Source organism: Rhamphochromis longiceps, linkage group LG1 (assembly GCF_057381845.1).
Source record: "Rhamphochromis longiceps isolate RC_006_pf linkage group LG1, R_longiceps_female_GT1.1, whole genome shotgun sequence".
Classification (NCBI taxonomy): domain Eukaryota; kingdom Metazoa; phylum Chordata; class Actinopteri; order Cichliformes; family Cichlidae; genus Rhamphochromis; species Rhamphochromis longiceps.
This window is the reverse complement of record NC_140557.1, coordinates 16,182,331-16,202,442: the sequence shown is the minus strand read 5'-3', so window position 1 is coordinate 16,202,442 and position 20,112 is coordinate 16,182,331. Positions and strand designations below refer to the sequence as shown.

Here is a 20,112-nt window from a genome sequence, read left to right as displayed (position 1 = left end):
TTGGTTTCACCTGCACAAGTGCTGAGGTAGGTCTCCCCTGCTTAATTGGTTTTCCCTTTGTCGGGAGCAGCGCTGGGCTCTTCAAATCAGGGACAAACAGTATCCCACATTCTTGATTTTTAGTTCACAAACACTTGTTGTGACGACTAACTACTCCTGACATTTTGGAGATTCTAGCTCTTTATACAGTAAAGTTACAGCAGGATACAAATAATATCAGGCTGATCCTGCCACAATTTGTCCCCCGGTTCAAATCACAACAAACAGTATCCCACAGTTGTTTATGTTTTTAAACCCATTTTGCACAGAGCAGCATTTTTTGAAAAATGCATTGATAGCAATGTTGTATATTATTACACATGAAAAAAAACCCAACTACAGTAAAATAATCACATCGTGACGCCTCTGCCTTTCTAAATGGAGGGACAGTAACTGCATGTATATGTAAGCGTGTAAAACCTGAAGATAGTCAGATTAACAGTATTTTGTCTCTGCCATTCTGCAATTAATCTCATGTAAACAATAACGTGTGCACAGCATGACGTGAAAAAAGGCACATACCTTTGACATTGCGAGGAACTCTGTATTCCTCGTCTACACGTAAACGAAAAAAAGGAGTTTTAAAAAAATCTCAGTTTTCGGTGATTCGAAACGCCGTTTACATGTGGACAAAACAGCTGCGTTTTCGAAAATACCCGTGTAGGTGTGGACATAGCCTAAAAGAGTTAGTAGTTTATTTTATTACTACCTATAATTTATTGCAGATTACTTGCATTTGCTTAATTGTTTACTAAATGTTTGAGGTGTGAAAGAAACCGCAATGGAGCAAAATATGGGTGTGTGTGTGGTTGGAGGATGTGTTTGTGCGTGCGCGCGTGCACACGTCGGAAGGGGGGGGGGGGGGGGGGGCGAACATTTTTAGCAAAAATTTTGGGAACCACTGACTTAACCTGAGGCATACTTCATACTTCCCAGTTCAAGGTCTACTAGTGATGAGATTTCCGGATCTTTTTAGAGAACCGGCTCTTTCGGTTCGGCTCACTAAAAAGAGCCGGCTCTTTCAGCTCCGAACCGGCTCTTCAGGTTGTTTTGTTGCTTTAATTAATTTATTATTAACAATAATATAAAATTATGCACAAAAGGAATTACTAATGTTAAAAAAAAGTGGTTTTATTTATATATGTTTATATATAAATATATGCAGTGGCCCCTAGAGAGAAAACATGTATAAACTCTAAAAAGCTGTTAGGAGGTGGTGGGTAGGTGTACTGTTGTTGTTTGGGTTTTGTTTTCCTTTTGGTTATAGGTAGGCGAGGCGGGGCTTGATGGCATTCCAACACACCTGCGACGCATCGGACGTCATCAGTGAGCGCTTTTAGGGAGCAGAGTCACGGACGTCTGGTGTCGGAGTATTATCGCTGTCACAAGTGGTAACGAGTTAGCACAGGCTGCATCTGTTGATTTTACGCTGTGGAGCTGTATGTTTTAAAGGATCCACGTTTCGCCTACTTTTCTTTGTCTTAGCCTGTTCCATCGCCTGCCCGCCTACCTAGGATTTTGTATTGGCTATTCTGGACCCGCGACGGAGTGCTACGTACCATCAGGCGGCGATCACCGCAGCGGCTGTGGTTTGGGTGGTCAAGTAAGCTCTCCAACTCTCTCCGTCCACTTGTGTTTAACGTTCGGCTATCAACGGTATGCCATAAACCCTGTTTTGTTCCCTGTTGTCAGGTAGCTCCGGTGCGTCTGCTACCTACCTGTATGCTTCGGCTCCATCTCATCGCCTCGGTGTTTTCCTGCTGGCACATTTTTATTTATCACTGTATATAGCCCCTTTCCCTTGTAAATATTCCCCCTTACTTGTGTATATATAAAACTTGCATCACCAACCATTCTGCGTCCGTGTGTGTTTCTGCCACGTAATCCATCTGTGTAATCCAGCTAACCTAACAAAAGCACATACAAACTCCAAAACACATTTCTAGCATGAACTGAACTTCCAAACAGAGCTACCTAGATCACTTAAATTACACAATTGAAAGCATGAAAGCATATGTGTATTGTTTGTGTATTTATACACAAGCATTCATATATAGTCAAAAAATAATAATAAAAAAAAAGTTCATTTACCTGTTATTACCACACACCAAATCCGGTCGTTGGTACTTGCTGGCTTGTGTAGCCACTAGGTAACAAAAACTCAACACTGCCCTTAGCATCCTGGAGCACTTCTGTTGTCTTTTGTATGTGTTTTGGAGTTTTTACGTGTTTTGGAGTTTTTACGTGTTTTGGAGTTTTTACTTGTTTTGGAGTTTTTACTTGTTTTGGAGTTTTTACTTGTTTTGGAGTTTTTACTTGTGTTGGAGTTTTTACTTGTTTTGGAGTTTTTACTTGTTTTGGAGTTTTTACTTGTTTTGGAGTTTTTACTTGTTTTGGAGTTTTTACTTGTTTTGGAGTTTTTACTTGTTTTGGAGTTTTTACTTGTTTTGGAGTTTTTACTTGTTTTGGAGTTTTTACTTGTTTTGGAGTTTTTACTTGTTTTGGAGTTTTTACTTGTTTTGGAGTTTTTACTTGTTTTGGAGTTTTTACTTGTTTTGGAGTTTTTACTTGTTTTGGAGTTTTTACTTGTTTTGGAGTTTTTACTTGTTTTGGAGTTTTTACTTGTTTTGGAGTTTTTACTTGTTTTGGAGTTTTTACTTGTTTTGGAGTTTTTACTTGTTTTGGAGTTTTTACTTGTTTTGGAGTTTTTACTTGTTTTGGAGTTTTTACTTGTTTTGGAGTTTTTACTTGTTTTGGAGTTTTTACTTGTTTTGGAGTTTTTACTTGTTTTGGAGTTTTTACTTGTTTTGGAGTTTTTACTTGTTTTGGAGTTTTTACTTGTTTTGGAGTTTTTACTTGTTTTGGAGTTTTTACTTGTTTTGGAGTTTTTACTTGTTTTGGAGTTTTTACTTGTTTTGGAGTTTGTACGTGATTTGTCTGTAGGGGCCACCGTAAATATACTTTTATTTATTCACTCCACATAAAATGTAATAAATAAATCATATAATACAAAAATCAACTATTCACATTTCAACTTTTAACTATTTAAATTTTCAGCTTTTTCCTTTTATAAATTTAAAGTGAAACACACAAAACACTGCAAACCACAACACAATTAAATATAAATTATAATGTGAAAACAAAAAGAACATGCATATTCTCTGTCATATGAACCTGCATGACTAACTTTCTGAATCCTTTATCATCTGCAACTGAAAATAGTTGTGGATGATTACTATACCTTTCTAATGTGACGTTGTTGTCCCTGGCTCTCTTTCTCTCTCTCTCACTCCTGCTCTGTTCCTGTGCTACTGAGTGTAACTACCGCCTCTCCCCCCTCTTCCCAGCGTAAAGCACAAGGCTCCCATGCTGAGTGAAGCGGAAAAAAAGTGCGAGAGAGAGGGTGAGAGAAAGGGGGGGAAAAACCCCCCCCAAAAAAACCAAAAAAAACCCCCACGGCTCTAAGAGCCATTTCATTCGCGACTGACCCATCACTAAGGTCTACATCTCTCCTGGTGAAGGAAACTGTTATTGCATTGCAGCTGTCTGGGGTGAATACTTGAGGGCATGTACATTCTTCTCAAGTACCAAAACCCATTTTTTATTTGAATTAGACCTTTAAAGGACAAAAAGATTTGCCTTCAAAACACTGCCTGTTTTTTAAAAAATAAAAATAAACATAGTTCCTATTACATTTACAGCAATAATTTATCTGTTGCTTCCTCTTGTAATTTCTCAGAAACTGTGAAAAAACTGTTCAAACTGTTACAGAGGAGGACAAGAATCAGTGTGGTAGATAGAGTCACCTTAACATGTACAATGTCAATATTAATACTAATTTATGTGTGAAAAGAGAATCTACCTTGGAATTTCTTAACTCTCTTGACTTACACCATATCTCCACTCATACTTAAGCAGGTATAGTGAGTGCATTTTGTTTCCTCTTTTATACAAAAAGTAAACCAAGGTGCTGTCTCCAGAGGGCCTTCGATCAGACATTAAAGTCATTGGGATCTTCCAGTTGGTCAAGAGCTATGCTGAGGTGTAACTCAACCATGGACCATGATGTCAAAAATATTCAAGAACTGAAGCCAGGTGGCACCTCTTAACAGTGGGTAAATGGTTTAACAAAAGTGACTTCAAATTTAATTCAAACATTCTGAAATCAGAATTCATTACCGAGTTAATTTTTTTTTTTTTTATCAATTTTTTTTATTATTATTTATGGGGGGATTTCTTCATGGTACAAGTACACAGAATCTGATTTTTCATGGCAAACTCTCTAACCTTTACTTTCTTGCTTTAAGATCATGATGTTCACATACTGCCCCCTGGTGTTGTTTGAGTGCACCAACCTAATCATGAATCTAGACAACAGATAGTGTCCCCTGACTCATCACAGCAGGAAAAGCACGAGTCAGTCTCTCAGTAAGCCACGACAATGATCCGGCATGTACAACAGCAGGACCCCCCCCCCCCACAGTGGGAAGCTGGCATTACTAACATACCATGAGTCAAATTGTTTTAATTCTATACACTGTGCACATCAAATAATGAGTTCATTGACCAAACTGGAGCTTATGTTTGATGTGTGATTGACAATGCCATTTCTGCTTTGTTTATGTACAAAGGTGCCCCTGAAAATGAATGGTAAATGGCCTGCATTTGTATAGCTCTTTTCTAGTCCCTAAGGACCCCAAAGCGCTTCACACTACATTCAGTCATTCACCCATTCACACACACATTCACACACTGGCGATGGCAAGCCACATTGTAGCTACAGCTGCCCTGGGGCGCACTGACAGAGGCGAGGCTGCCGGACACTGGCGCCACCGGGCCCTCTGACCACCACCAGTAGGCAAACACGGGGTTAGTATCTTGCCCAAGGATATTTGGCATGCAGGCAGGAGGCAGCCTGGGATCAAACCACCGACCTTCTGATTAGTGGCTGACCTGCTCTGCCACCTGAGCTACAGCCACCCCGGATAACAAATTAATTATGATTACATTAAAAACAGGAAAAGGAAAAGTATCAGAGTATGTGTGCAGCATGTGCAATATTAGCATGTGTGCTTTTTACATTAATGTACGTGTAACAAAAATACTGCAAAAGATTAGTTTATGTCTGGATTCAGACTCATAAATCTTGACAGATAGAGCAGATTTGAGGTTTTAATGAGAGAAAAATATTTTAATGTGAATTGTGATTTTTTTTTATGATCGTAAATTCAAGTAAAGATAAAAACTGTTATTTAAATTCAAATGGAAATCAGCGGATGTGTTTCCGTTAGGATATTTTAAAAACAACACCTGTGCATTTTTGTCATCCTGGACCAATTTTAACACACCAGCACTATGTGCTATGAAGGTTTTCAAAACACTGCCTGATTACGGCTGCTGCTGCTCATTTTTCTGTGCTCAAAACTAAATTGCTAAAACTAAACTAGAGATGAAAACCGGGTTTGGTGGACAAGTGCAACATCTTGTTCCATATGTATTCGGTTTAATCTCAAGAAAATGCACTTAATTAATAAAAGAAAAATTATATAATTCAAGATCATAACACAACCATATGTCTACAGCAGACATATAATACACATTTAGGCTTGTCCCAAACTTTGGCTGCATTCACAATGAAGGAGGTGACCAATTTTTTTTTTACATATTTGACTGGGGTGTATGGGGTAAATACAAGCATGAATATTGCAATTTTTTTTCTTTTTTAAATTCTGATTAGCGTTACTTTCATATGCATCTAAATCAGATACAGGTTAGATCTTCTACAACGTGACTCCAGTGTGAACTTCTACATCATTCAAAATAATCCAATCCCTCTTGAGGAGGTGTGTGTCTGAACTGAGAGCGTTGGTTCTAGAGTCCCGTGGAGATACTGACAGATGTAGTTTCAAAATCAGTTAAAGGTGAGCCTTAGCCATTTCGGAAGAATCTGTTTGTGAATTCTGCCTTACACATTATACTACTTCTGGTTACTTTACATTCACCCAAATCTCCACAGAGAAGAGGAAGCTGTCTTATCATGAAACTCCTAACTAAGAAGATGTCGTTATTTTTCTTTTTTTTTATTAGAAACAGCTGGCTTCTACTGCATATCACCTTGAAACAGTACTAAATAAAAATGCAAACGCTAAACTCAGTTACCTCCATGTTTACCTCATAAACTGATGTCGCCAAAAACGTGCCCCCCCCCCCCCCCCGGAGGTTATACTTATTTTTTGTAACTGAAAAAGTTGAAGCATCTAAAGTATATCTGTCTCTGATATCCTCTCTGACTTACACATGTTTACACCAACATCTTTGCTAACTATATTTTGGTAGTCTAAAGTTCTAGAGGTCAGATGCCGTCTTCCAGCAATTCCTAAAGCGTCAGCCAACCTTTACACGGGACTGAAGAAAGGCACATTCACCACTTTTTTAGTTACTTCGCCTTACCTGGAGTAATAGTTCTGACCTGATCTTATAAATTTTTTTATTTTATTTATTTATTTATTTATTTATTTATTTTATTTTATTTATTTATTTATTTATTTATTTATTTATTTATTTATTTATTTATTTATTTATTTATTTATTTGCCATAGTGGGCGTTGGTTTTAACAGGAGTGCCGGTCTCCAGTGATTGGTTGTTATGCTGGGCAGCACCCAGCCGTTTGAGGTCGAGCCACGTATTTACGTCAGCGTCGTAAAACGTAATGTTATTGGTTGGAAATTTGACCGTCCTCTGAGCGGATCTCCCAGTCGCCCTTCAGCCGACAGAAAGAAACATAAAGATCGCTCTTCTCGCCCAAGACAGACACCAGCCTAACGTGAAACCATGGCAGGGACGATTGCACGGAAAGCTATTGAACACTTGAAGAGCAAGGAGTTCAGGGACTACTTGATGAGGTCTGTGTCAGAAGCCGGAACATTTCTCTGTTAGCACGGCAGCTAAGCTAGTCATGCAGAGTTAGCTAACGTTCACCTGCCCTAACTAAAGTTATAACAAAATTTTAATGAACATTTTAAACAGTTTGTTTTTCTTTTGATATCTCTCTTCATGCATAGATTTCTACTTCGTTTTAAGTTGGTTTGTTTTCAAGAGCGACCATGTCTCCCGTATTTTCTCCACATTATCAGCTTGATTGTTAACTTATAAGGAAGCCACTAAAACAAACAGGTAACCTAGAAAGTGGGCCGAACCCTGACGGTGAAACAACGTTAGCTTCTTAAGATGGTGGTGAACGGCTTTAAAAGTCTGAATCTGCGTCAAAAGCTGGCGGAGAAATCTGCTCCTGCTACTTGTCAAGATATTGGTAAATGTGTAAGTGTGTTTACATGCCACATATTAGCCACAGGTCTGAAATTTGGAGTAAAGGCCAAATTTTTGCATCTTTGGTCAGCATTGTTTGCGTTTGTCACAAATATACACAGTTGTTATCACTGTTATCTGAAGAGCTTTGCCTGTTTTAACACTTTAAAACCATCGATGGGCAAGCGTTATGACGTCTGGTGTATACTTGTGCAATATCTGTTCTTTTAAATCAAAACTACTGTGTGTTGGCAGTCTGCACAAACGAGTTTTACTGCTTACTTTTGTTAAGGACTTGCAGCTGCCACCGAATTATGCGGGTGTTAAAATGCTACCTCGCTCATTATATCCTTACTAAGAAATGCAAAATTATATTGACATTTGCTACCTACTTGAAGTTGTAATGATGTGTGAAAGACATCGTGTCTTTGTGACTTATCTTTATTTGTTTTCTTTTTTTATGTGGAACTGAAAAAAATAAAACAAACGCCAAACAGCACAGTAAGTTACCATCTTTTCTGTTAGTATATCCTTTTCTGTGACAGGCTGTAGTTTTAACTGTACCTTACTATTTATTGATCTTGTATGTCATTTACAGTGTTAACTTAAAAAATATGACACTGAGTTTTTAGATCCTTATCTTACGGTTATGTCTGGCTTTAAGTGCACAAGCTTGACTGATTCACATATAGTTAAAACAATGAGTCTGTGCTACCTTGTGCAGCAGAAGGTGTTTTGTTTTTTTGTTTTTTTTGTTTTTTGTTTTTTGCATTTTCTGTCCATTTGTTAAATTAAAATGAATTTTACGCTTGAAGGAGTTAAAGCCCACTTTAGAAAAAGTGGTTGAAGAAAAAAAAATTATGCTAGTTTTGATTATTTCTCCTGCTTGTGGTGTTCGAAAAGTCTTGTTTAATAGATTAAGGCTTATTTTTTCTTTTCCCTTTTTCTACTTTTATCCTTTTGATGTAATTTATTAGTAACTGTATCTTCTCTACATTGACATGACTGTTGTGACTTTTTGCAGCATTTCTGGGGTCCTGTAGCAAACTGGGGTCTTCCTATCGCTGCCATCACAGATATGAAGAAGAGCCCTGAAATTATCAGTGGTAGAATGACCTTTGGTAAGATGGTCACAGATACATCCAGTATACATGCAATATTCTAATAATTTTCTAGTTAGTATTGATATATTTTGTGAGTGGTTCTTTTATCTCAAGGCTACTAAGAAGGCTTTGAGAGAAGCCGTGATGTCTGCACTGGTCTTTTGATTTGTTTTAAGATTTTCTTTGATCTCCATGCTTTCCTGTTAAGATGCCGAAGAGTCTTATATAAAGACTTAACGTTAGAGCTGTAGTAGGTATATAAGAAAATATGGTTCTATTAAATGTATGGTTTCTCTCCTCAGCTCTGTGCTGTTATTCGCTGCTGTTCATGAGGTTTGCCTACAAAGTGCAACCTCGCAACTGGCTACTGTTCGCTTGCCATTTGACCAATGAGTCAGCCCAACTGATCCAGGGTAGCCGTCTCATCAAATACAAGTAAGAAACTTTTCTGTTCTGGGGTTGGTTTCTTTTAAAGTACATTCTAATTTTCAATCACCCGTTCATAGAAGATCATAACTCTGCAAGATATGAGGACTGTGTTTTTGGCAAAGTCTGTGCACATGATGTCACATATCAGGACTCTGATTCAAGAGCCCTGGTTCAAATTCTGACTGAGGGTACAGCTTTTGTTTACTTTGGCTATTTTCCCACTGTGACCTTTAACCCAGATCAGTATTTCATCATTTAACTGCAGTGCTTTAGATTTTAGCAAACAAAAAACCCCAACAACATTAGATATGGTAATAGAAACATTAATGCCTTACGTTTCTGTATTTCAGCATGGAGAAGAAGATGGGCTCTTAGTCCCTGATGCAGATGGACTCCAGAGTGGCACTGTGCTGCTTCAACACTCACCTAAACCTTGAAATCTTGTCTCTGAACTTATCTAATTAGTAAACTGCTGCACTTCCGTTCTTTTTAGTAAAAAAACAAACTTGACGTTATCATGATTTGTACCTTAAGTTTCAGCCACTTTATTAAAAACAGGGATTAAAAACTGATGCTTTGCTCTATAAATTAAGGTCTATTGGTGTGAATAATTGTTATAATTTTTATTTTTTACTTTTTTGGCAACATTCAATATGACGCACCAAAATATAATGTGGAAGAATGTACACAAGGCTAAGCAGCCTGACAGTAAGATGTCTTGCACCCAAGATCTACTTGCTTTGGCACACTTTTAAACAAAACAAACGATTATTTGTCTAATATTGGCAAACTTGAGGTCACGCTTTTGAAATGTGTGGGGGGGTTTTTTTTGTTGTTTTTTTTTTTTTTTGTTAAATTCAGAACACACGGGGGTTAAGCTGTTTGTCTTTTGAGTTGGAAGTTATTCTGTAAATTGTATATATGAGTATATCTGTGGGAAACTTGTCAAACTAGCTTCCCACAAGTGTCAAAATACATTCAAACAAATGTTTAAAACAAAATCAATAGTTACATCTTTTCATGTGGTGAAACTGTCCACGTTATAAAGCAGTATATTCATGGTACAAACTCACTGGCTAGGTTATCATCTGGCATGACCAGACAAGAGGAGCTGCTGCTTCTGCCGGTGCTTTTCAAACATGCACTGTGTGTTTTTTATGTGTCATTCCCATTAATTTATTGTCACTGAATAATTCACGTTATTTTCCCTGATTAATATTTGGATTCTATAAGTTTGTTAAAATAAACTGACTACGACAAAATTGATTTATTTTCTGAGTTTTGTTTGTTTTACTTTGACTTTGAACTTTTTGTTTGTCTCAGTCATGTCCTCTGTCACTCTTGGTGATCCAGTGACATTTAATTGCATCAGATATTTCTGCTATGGAAAAGTCAAGAAGTCACCTCTCTGTATTTACACTCAGCATTGCCACTGTTGAATAAACAGGAGACACTTTTTTTCCCGCAAAGATAGAAAGTACAAATCAGAATAACTACGTGAATTCTTTATGACTTTTTGTTCACATGTACACCCAAGGCTTTCAGTGAAAACAGTTGATATATACTATATTAAGCAATAACATTTTGTCCATATTTAATGCTGAACAAATAGCTTGTTTGCACTATAATAACCAGTGGTTGAAGAGGCACTCTGATCTTTTAGTTCCATTTTTATTGGTACCAAATTAAAACATACCCCTCAAGGCAATTTATATTATATGATAAAGACTACAATAATGCGGAGAAAATCTCAGCAATCAAATGAACCATTATGAGCAAGCACTTGTTGACAATGGGAAGGAAACATTTCCTTTTAACATTAAGAAACCGCCTGCATAAATAGGTGAAAGCAGTCCTACATCAGGAACGGATCTAGACTGGTGGCATGTGCCACCCTAAAATGATCCCTTGCCATCCTAGTTTTGCATATGACAGTGCTGTTTATTAAAATAAGACAGCATTAACACTGTTTATTGATCTTTTGTATGTATTATGCTTGATGTGTGTTATTCTTGTTGGCCATAAACAGGAGTGCAAAGTTGTGTTTCACCTCATGTGAATGTGCTAATGTGACAGCAAAATCCATGTTTCTTTTAAAATGATTAAAGTGAAGTGACCTTTTGATTTGACCATAACTGTAATTAAAATCTAAAGCTGCAATAGAACTCCGAAATGTAGGCAAGCAATGCTTTTAATGGAGTAAAACAGGAATAACTCAAAGGAAGGAAACTCACATGGCCAGAGAGAGCAACCTCCGGTAGATGGCAGCAACGCAACAAGAAGCACGCAGCTGCGCCAGAACGCCGAAGAGGACCAACATGGCGTCCTTCAACAGCAACGAATGGAGAGCTATCTGCGACAAATTCACGAACGCCCAAAATCTCACAGAAATAGAGTCACGAAACGACCCAGAAAATGACCCCTTCCGCTCTAAATACAAAGCCAGGGAGCTTCTCAGAGAAATATACTGCTCGCTGAAGAATTTTGAAGCGGGCGAAGGTGAAGAGGAGGGCGGCGGAGAGAGCGGCGACCAACGGCCGACAGAGCAGCCGGTGGACGGGCAGAGAGAGGACCTGTTCGGCCAGGGCTTCAGCGGTGATTCACCAGCCGGGTTGCGGGCCGCAAAACTCGGAGCTGTGGAATACTATCTGGGCGTCAACCATGTGGACACGGAGGAGCTTCCAGCCGGGCAGGAGCACCTAATGAACTGCATGAAGCTGCTGGAGAGATGCAGAGTGTCGTCCCTGAATGTGTCCCTGTTTATCCACGTTAGGGTAACGTTGATCGTTTCTTTCTTACAATAATACAAAGCTGCTATTTAAAACGCATAAATAAATAAAAATGACACTACATACAGAAGTTATGGTATGATCACTGATAAGAATATGTATTAACCCTGTGATATGTGATTATAATGCTATGGATGATTTTTGAAAACACTCCATCAGAGTGTTTGTGAAGCGTTATAAATAAAGCACTGCTACATTTTTTTAAGAGTCACACCGCTATAGTAGGAGCATCAGACGATGCATGATCATTTGATGCTCATGTCTTGTCTCCTTGTGTTTTCAGAACCAGCTGGGTATCCTCTGGGCAGGCCGGGATGAGACAGAGACTGCACAGGGCTTCCTCGAAACTGCAGAATCCATCTATCAACGTTACATGAAGGAGGCAAGGCTGATTTCCTGAATAAAAGTTTATTTTTGAAAAAATGAGGACTGAATGAAATATTAGTTTTCAGGAAGGTAATGCTGCCCCCACAGTATGGCTGCTGCAATCACAATAGGTAAATCCTCTTCATCATTTAATTCCTTCTTTTTTCAGGATGGTAGTCCTCCCACTGACATGACAGAGTACTTTGCTGCTGAGGAGAGCCTGCTGACTCACCAGGAAAGGATTAAGAGGTAACTTCCACAGCAGATTTCCAGGTTATTGCTATTTCCTTGCTTTTATTTAGTCCTTTTGTCTCTCTCTGCTTTCCTTGTGTATAGGTTTGAGTTGGCCTACACCCATACCATGTACTACCTTGCTCAAGTTTATAAAAACCTGGGTGAGTATGAGATTGTTTAAGGATAATACACGCACACAAAAAATTACACTGATGAAACAACAAGAAAATGCATCTGACCCTTAATTTGCTATGTAAATTACTTGTAATAACTATAGTAACTATAGTTTTGTCCCTCAGGTCAAACTGAGCGTGCCGCTACCTACTGCCACACAACCCTGCAGAGACAGCTACAGTTAAATCAGTTTACTCCAATGGAGTGGGCACTAAATGCTGCTACACTATCCCAGTATTACATCACTAAGGTAAGCATATAGCCAGTTTAAAGTCGTTTATAGACATTTGATCTGCAACCTAAGATATTCTGCATGTTATATAAAATGCTTTTTCTTTTAAAAGTGCTGCATGCAGTATTCACAACCACTAGATGTCACATAAGAGTTACTTAGAATGTCACAGATGATGGCAACAAGAGTAAAAAGGGAGGTTTAACAAGATGGTAGTGAGACCTGCTGTGTTTGGAGCTGATGGCAGTGCTGAGTGGAAGATGCTCAGATTTTCATCAGCAGTATGGACATGATTAGAAATTAATATAATATAGGTTTGAGTTAGAGAGGCAAGATTGAGATGCTTTGGACACGTGCAGGACATCTTAATTTATTGATTTATAAATGGTGTAGATGAAAATCTAATTTTTTAGCGTCCTGGTTTAGTCTAAATCACATACTATAGCGTACACACACAGCCAGATCAGAAGCTTGTAGTAAGAAGAAAGATTGTGTCTTATCCAGCTAATTTCAGCACTAACCCTGAGTTTTCTGCACTACAAAGGTGTTTCACTTCTTACCGGAGTAACTTGTCATGGTAGCTTATACTGTAACGTCGTCTGGAGCAGGCTAAGTTCCACATTAGAGATCAACAGCTCTAAAATCACCGTCTACTGATCAGTCAGTTCTCCAGAACATAGCGTCACCATTCCTAAAATTCCTTGGATCTCTGCAGGCAGAGTAGGTTTGGTCTAAAGTTTTTCATCACCATCTAAAGTCATTGTGTTTCTGATTCAGTAATAAATATAGATTCTTACATGCAGATTTACTGTATGTATTATTTTCTTTTGACAGGGAACAGTTTTAAAACTGTTGCATTGTTGTGTAAGCATTACTGTCTGATCCTAAAGCAGCACCCCTACACTGCCCTTGGTGACATCATATCAAGTCTATGTTTCATTTCTGTTTTTATATTTAGTCTTTATTCTCAAACCCTTAAACAGTATTGAGTCTGCAGCTGAGAGAATAATGTCCAGTTTAAGCCATCCCTTACTAGGACTACTGAAAGTTCAAACTGAGTCTCACAGAAATATGCATATGTTAATTTATTGATTTAGAAAATGTATAAATGTTGTTATACTTGATTCTAATCTGCTGCTAAGTCTCTTTTACACGGACTGAATTGCAGAGTACCTATTTGATCTTCCGAAAAAACTAAGCACATCGGCTTAATTAGGCTATAGGTCAGTAAACTTTAAGTTTCCGAGCTATAATGTGCAGCTGTCACCTAAGAAATAAACAGCACTATGAAGCCACTCGGCAACTAAAAAACAAAATGATTATTTTACTGCTCTGTGCGCTAACGATTAACTGTTAACAAATTGCTGCAACATTCATCTTTTGTTGTTTTTGCAAAAGTGTTGGATTTTACTGGCACAGTTTTTAGATTTTATTTGTTCTTTATAGCTTCTTAATCACCATTTGATAACATCTCCGGAGTAAGCAGCAGTCATAGGGACTTTTGTGGAACAAAAGTCATGTGACCTGTGAAATGTCCCTTTTAGATTAGTTCGCTGGTTAGAAAACCAAATGCAGGAGACACTGCATTCATTTTGTGGGTTGATAACTAGCCTCGTTTTTTAGCTCTTATCCTTATCGCCTGGCCAAGTAAATTCAGATAACAGAAAAATACCCTGAATATGTTGAAATACTTCGTTATACAGGGCCCAGTTAGCCAAAAATATTGACTTGATAAGCTATCCTCTTATCTATTCTCCACTCTTTACACAGCATGGTAAAATTAAGCAGCATTAGTGGCTCACTGGTTCATATTGCGTCCACACAGCGAGCAAGTCTCCGTGTGGTGTTTCCATTATCTCCTGGTGCTTTTTCAAGGAGCTCCGATTTCTCCTGCAGACATAAAACACACCAGGTTAATGCTGCCTACCTCCACCCCGGACACCAAACGACATTCCTCATTTCAATAGCTTCACTTTCTATTTGAATAAAGATGAGTCAGTCTTCATATTTTGTAGTTATTTGCTACTATAGAAATATCCAAGATTAAGCCTTAAAAGGAAGGTTTATTCTGTTCAAAGAGAATAAACCTTTACCTTGCTTTTTTTTTTTTTTTTTTTAAATGTTCTCCAGCTCTTATGTATTTTCTTATGGTTCAGATGTACAGAAGCATATTTTTAATGTCTGGTTTAATTGCCATGCCTGTCACAGTAGTTTGTTTTAGATGAAGTGATGAGAAATGAGTGTGTAGTTGTCTGTGCTTTTGTGTTTTCTAGGGCCGCTACATGGAAGGCAGACACTGCCTCTCAGCAGCTACTGTTATTTCTGATTTGGCAGGCGAGGTTCCTTCTGAGGCTGCAGCACAAGAGAGTAATTATCTATACCAACTTAATTTGAAATACTTATTAATGCTCATTTACTTTTGTACCCATCATCAGCTACACTGAGTCAAACAGGAGAAAATGCAACTGTGTCCCAAAGCGGACAACTTAAAATTCTTGTCCTCGGCACGGTCCGTGCGAACCCCTCATGCCATCCTTACATCCTTCAGACATATTTGCTCTTGGTTCTCTATCTCGTGGCATATCTCAACATCTTTTTCATCTTTTTCTCTTCTGGTCTGACCCAGATGAGGCAGAGAGTGAACGCAGGGAACATCTTAGACAGAAAAGAGCAGAGATCGCAAGATGTTGGATAAAATACTGTTTGAACCTCCTGCAGGATGCCAAGAAGCAGCTAGAGGTACTGCATAGATGTGTGTGGCTTTATTGTGTTTGTTGTGACACTAACCACAAAAACTTTATCAGCAGAATGTCATGTCTCAGTTAAAACATTTTTTAAGCACTGTCACGTCAAGTTGACCGTTCTTGGTCTTAGAGTATTTTGTCATGTGGAACATCTGTTTTTCTGTGTGTTTATCTCTTTCTGCATCTTTAATCTGCACTGGTGTTTTGTTTTTATCTTAAAATGCAGTCTGTTTGCATGTGTTTGTGCATATTCAGGACAACATCGGTGAGCTGGATACCGATCGTCAGGAGGAACTGAAGAGAGCTAGACGACGTGAGGAGGAAGAAGAAGAAAAGGGCAGGAAGAGTGCTCTGCTGTTTGGCTCTGAAGACACCTTTGACTCTATTGCTAGCATTGAAGAGAAGGTCTGAATCTTGTGCCAGATAATTCTTCTGCTGATACTAAAACTGTAAATATTGTAGGTATTATTGTTAAGAAGAATAATGCTACTGGTTCTGCATGATGCTGCAGGCCTTGTAGACAGTGTGTTTACAGAGTCTCACTCATTTTTTTTTTTTTTACTGAGGGGAGAGTTAAAAAATCTGACTATTAAGGAAGAATGAAGCATAGCCTTTTGTAAATTTATAATCGAGCTAATGCAGAAGGAGCAATCAAATTAATTAGCTTTCTTATTTGCAGGTGATGTGTTTGTTCCCCTTGGACTTCACTGAGGCCAGATCTGTATTCTTGGTAGGACAGAATCATGTCACACAGGTATGTGTATACACACACACACACACACACACACACACACACACACACACACACACACACACACACACACACACACACACACACACCCAACAAGGTTGCACAATAATTCACTATAATCCCATACAAGATGTACAGATAATCATATAACTCTGTTACATAAGAAAATGCAGCGTACAAACGCACACATTTGTTTGTTTTTGGCAAGCATTTATAAGCCCAAACAGCACTGCAAGATACTACTGTATATGTCAAGGGTGTTAAACATAAGGCACAGGGGTCAGAATTGACCCTCTAAATACAGCCCAGTGGACGGCTTTGGAAAATCTGAAGAATGGCATTAGCGGTGTTTTCATAAATTTTACAGCTTTCTGTGGTAAAGACCATTAATACCAAACCAAAGTAACTAAGTAATAAATAAACAATGAAATGATAAAAAGTACCTGTTTTTTCACTGTTTATGATTGAAGTATATATGTGTGTGTATATGTATATATATATATATATATATATGACAAACACAAACCATTCACTCATCACAGGCAGACGAACACACACATTTTTCTGTCATTTTACATGCCTATCACTTACAGTTTAGTCATAAAAAGTCATGTTAACAGATTTCTTGGATTTGCTGCAGCGATCTTTCTTCATCATGTAGAAAACCTGAAACTTTCTGTTGAAACTCTTGGATTCAATGGGGCTGTACACTGACAGAAAGGGTAGTTTCACTTGTTTCACTTAAAACCAAAGTAGGCTGGATGTGGCCCACTGTCTAAGATGAGTTTGACACCCTTACTGTATCCAATGTAATATTTCACGTTACAGTTGATCTGTCATTTTATTTCTTGCTGATGTAAAAATTAAGTGCACATCTTAAAGACTAAAAATCCTGAGTTAGATTTGATCCCAGTTTCGTGTTTACCCTTGCTCAAATATTTTCTGCTGTTCATGTGTGAGAAAGAAACACCAACCACTGAACCCACAACGTGTATTTAAAGCCGTACTTTTTGGTGGTCCTGAAATGTGTACGTGGGTGTTGTGACCCAGTGGTTAATGTGTGAGGTTGGCTTTAAGGTTGCTTTTATATTATAGAAAAAGCAATAGTTCCCCACCCAAACTCACTCATAAAGAGAAGCGTGAGGAAGGGAATTTTTTCTTTTCTTTTTTTGACTGTATCTCTATTGTTTCACTCTGAAAGGCCAAGGACTACTTTCAGATGGATGGCTATGTGACAGACCACATAGAGATTTTGCAGGATCACAGTGCTCTGTTCCGATCCCTGGCCTTCTTTGAAGAGGATCTGGAGCGGCGCTGCAAGATGCACAAACGAAGGGTGGACATGCTGGAGCCGATCTGCAACGGTACTTCTTTAAAGACACTGTCATGTCTTTTCTAATGAAGTTTAGTTGAGGAAGAACAGAGGCAAATGACCAGTTAGCTGACTTAACTTGTCTTTCCTTCTCTGTAGACTTGAACGCACAGTACTACCTAATGATCCGCAGACAGTTGATGTTCGAATTGGCTGAGACCTACAATGAAATGATGGACCTAAAACTTGCATTGGCCAACCGACAAGCAGACACACAGTCTCTAGATAACCACACCATTAAGAAATTTAACCATCTCTGCTCTGCCTCTGCCAAGTAAGTACTTTTTTATTTGTTCTCTGTGGGTCTGTTTTACTCATGTCTGAGTAATTTCTGTATCTTCTTCTCTTCAGGTACTTCCAGATGTTCTTAGACTCTCTGTGTTCTCCAGAAGGAAAATTTCCAGAGCGCCTGGAGGAGGAAGTTCTCAGACCAGCTCTGGTCGCACGCTTCAGAGTGGCTCGACTACACAGCCGACTCATCAGCACCTCACCTACTGTTCAACTGGACAACCTAAACAAATCTCTGGAAAACTACAAGTACGAATATTCACCCAGCACTTTGGCAGTTAGATATAAAAATAGTTGGCAGGACTTTAAGATTGCACAAAACATAGAATAGAAAAAGACTTATTTAGATCAACTGCATCCTGCTAGTTGCCATGATGTTTGATTTTCCATCTTCCACCTGTTGTGCAGGTATGTGGTGCAGTATTGTGAGGCCAACCCTGAGGCAGGAGCCACTGTGGAGACAGAGCTGGAGCTGAGTAAGGAGATGGCCGGCCTCCTTCCTCTCAAAATCAACCGTCTCAAAGCAAGGATGGCCTCAAACAACTGAAAGAATACACTCTTTACGTCACTTGCTTACTAATCCGGTTAAAGTCATCATTTTTAGGCGCTCATCGGACACTCCCATCTAGAAACTGAATGGAAACTGACTGACTTCTGTGTTTATATTAGCTTCTTTTTGTGCAGTGGGCATGCTGCTTTCACTGTTGAATACATACCCGGCTGTAAATACCTGCTCGCCGCTGTGAAGTAGCCTTTGTGGTTAATTTACCTTTAAGTCTCATTACAAAGAAAATGCATCCTGTTAAACATTCATAAGAAAACACAAGTGTCTCTTTTGTATTGCTAAGAAGTCAAAACTGGTTGGGTATGTTATGAAAAAAACAACATCTTTGGATCAAATGGGCGACAATCTGATCTCATTTTTCACTCTAGCAGTGGAAGAGAGTACAACAAACCAAACAGCCACAGCCTTTGTAAGTTTAAAAGTAAAATATCAGATGCTGCTATTGCGAAAACAGCGTTTTGTTTTTTTATTTTGTTAAATTGTAATTTGTTTTAAATTCTTACTATCCCAGCACCCTCTGGCCTCTGACCCTAGTCTGATTAATACACGCTTTCTAATGTTAATCATATTGGTTTTAATTTATTGTGGCTTTATTTTCTATAAAGCACTCGGTGCACTACAAGTGTCTGATGGTGAAATAAGTGTGATGGCGTACTGCGACCAGCTTGAGGTAACGTTAAGAGAGTTCATCTATTTTGTGCTACTGACTGACAAGATGACCATTAATGAGTGGACCTGATCACACTGGTGTTAGCTTAGTAGACATTATAATTTGTATAACGTGAGGCTCATTTTTTTCAGACCGTTTTTTCTTCCTGTCTGAGGAACCTTATCATCCAGTTTTTATGCACAACATATAGCGATTAGCGATATAAAACTAATGAGCTAATTCACACTTGTACCACATTAGCAACATGTTTTTGTTTTTTTGAGTTTTTGGGGGAGTTTTGGTTTGCTTTCTTTTTTCTTTTTCTTTTTTACTTGCAGTGACAACCTAAGTGTTAAACCGACTTTTTTCTGGTATGCCTTCATATAACACAAGGTGTGGCTCTGAGTAACAAACTAAAATTATCTCAATTTTGGGTGCCGATGACTTTAAGGACTATACTATTAAGCCAGATTATTCGATTGCTTAATGCAGAGAAATGTCTAAAGCTGTGTCTGTTAAAATGTCTTGACTTCACTGTGACTATGTGATCGCCTATAAAAAAGTGCATGTGCGCTTCTTTTTGTCGAGTTCATACTTCTTCTTCTTTGTTCTTCCGCCTGTCATTTGCACTCCGGTCAATTTATACCTCAATGTTACTAATTTACCTCAAGAGGTTTTACATTCTATACATGTTACAGGGCTACATATTTACCACTATGTGCAGCTAAACTAAAGTGTGTTAGGCGACACAGCTTCATTCCTAGAAGCTATTTACAGTAAACATGATGGATTTGGGGTTAACTGAAGTCGGCTGAATCCTTAGAATGTGTTGCAACAGAGGTCAGATGTGTGGGCCGTCAAACCACTGATTGCCAACCAGATATGCAGTTATGTATCTTCCCTAGCAGTGAAGCAACATGGCAGTCACAGAACTGAGGACTAACTTTTTTGTTTAAACCATTAATCTGAGTTTAACTAAGTCATCAAATATCTTGTCCTTACTCGACATAGTTTCAGACAAATGGAAAGAAACACAATGAATAGGTTCCCTCACAGAGTGATGTATCACAA

At 38.4% G+C, this 20,112-nt stretch overlaps 2 protein-coding genes across 2 annotated transcripts; both read left to right on the top strand.

Annotated features, from left to right (window-relative positions):
• Nucleotides 1-6,754: 6,754 nt before the first annotated feature.
• mpc1 (mitochondrial pyruvate carrier 1) lies at nt 6,755-10,143 on the top strand. The gene is made up of 4 exons (XM_085400388.1): nt 6,755-6,946; nt 8,370-8,466; nt 8,751-8,883; nt 9,228-10,143. Exons 1-4 carry the CDS (start codon nt 6,872-6,874, stop codon nt 9,250-9,252), a joined length of 330 nt encoding a protein of 109 aa, XP_085256514.1. The 5' UTR covers nt 6,755-6,871; the 3' UTR covers nt 9,253-10,143.
• A 980-nt stretch (nt 10,144-11,123) lies between these two features.
• On the top strand, nt 11,124-19,425 carry kifbp (kinesin family binding protein). Its single transcript, XM_085400374.1, has 13 exons — nt 11,124-11,651; nt 11,950-12,048; nt 12,202-12,281; nt 12,369-12,427; nt 12,566-12,690; nt 14,946-15,039; nt 15,299-15,411; nt 15,672-15,821; nt 16,096-16,170; nt 17,369-17,531; nt 17,639-17,813; nt 17,891-18,076; nt 18,236-19,425. The coding sequence occupies exons 1-13, from the start codon at nt 11,139-11,141 to the stop codon at nt 18,372-18,374; spliced, it is 1,971 nt and encodes a 656-aa protein (XP_085256500.1). The 5' UTR covers nt 11,124-11,138; the 3' UTR covers nt 18,375-19,425.
• The last annotated feature ends 687 nt before the right edge of the window (nt 19,426-20,112 follow it).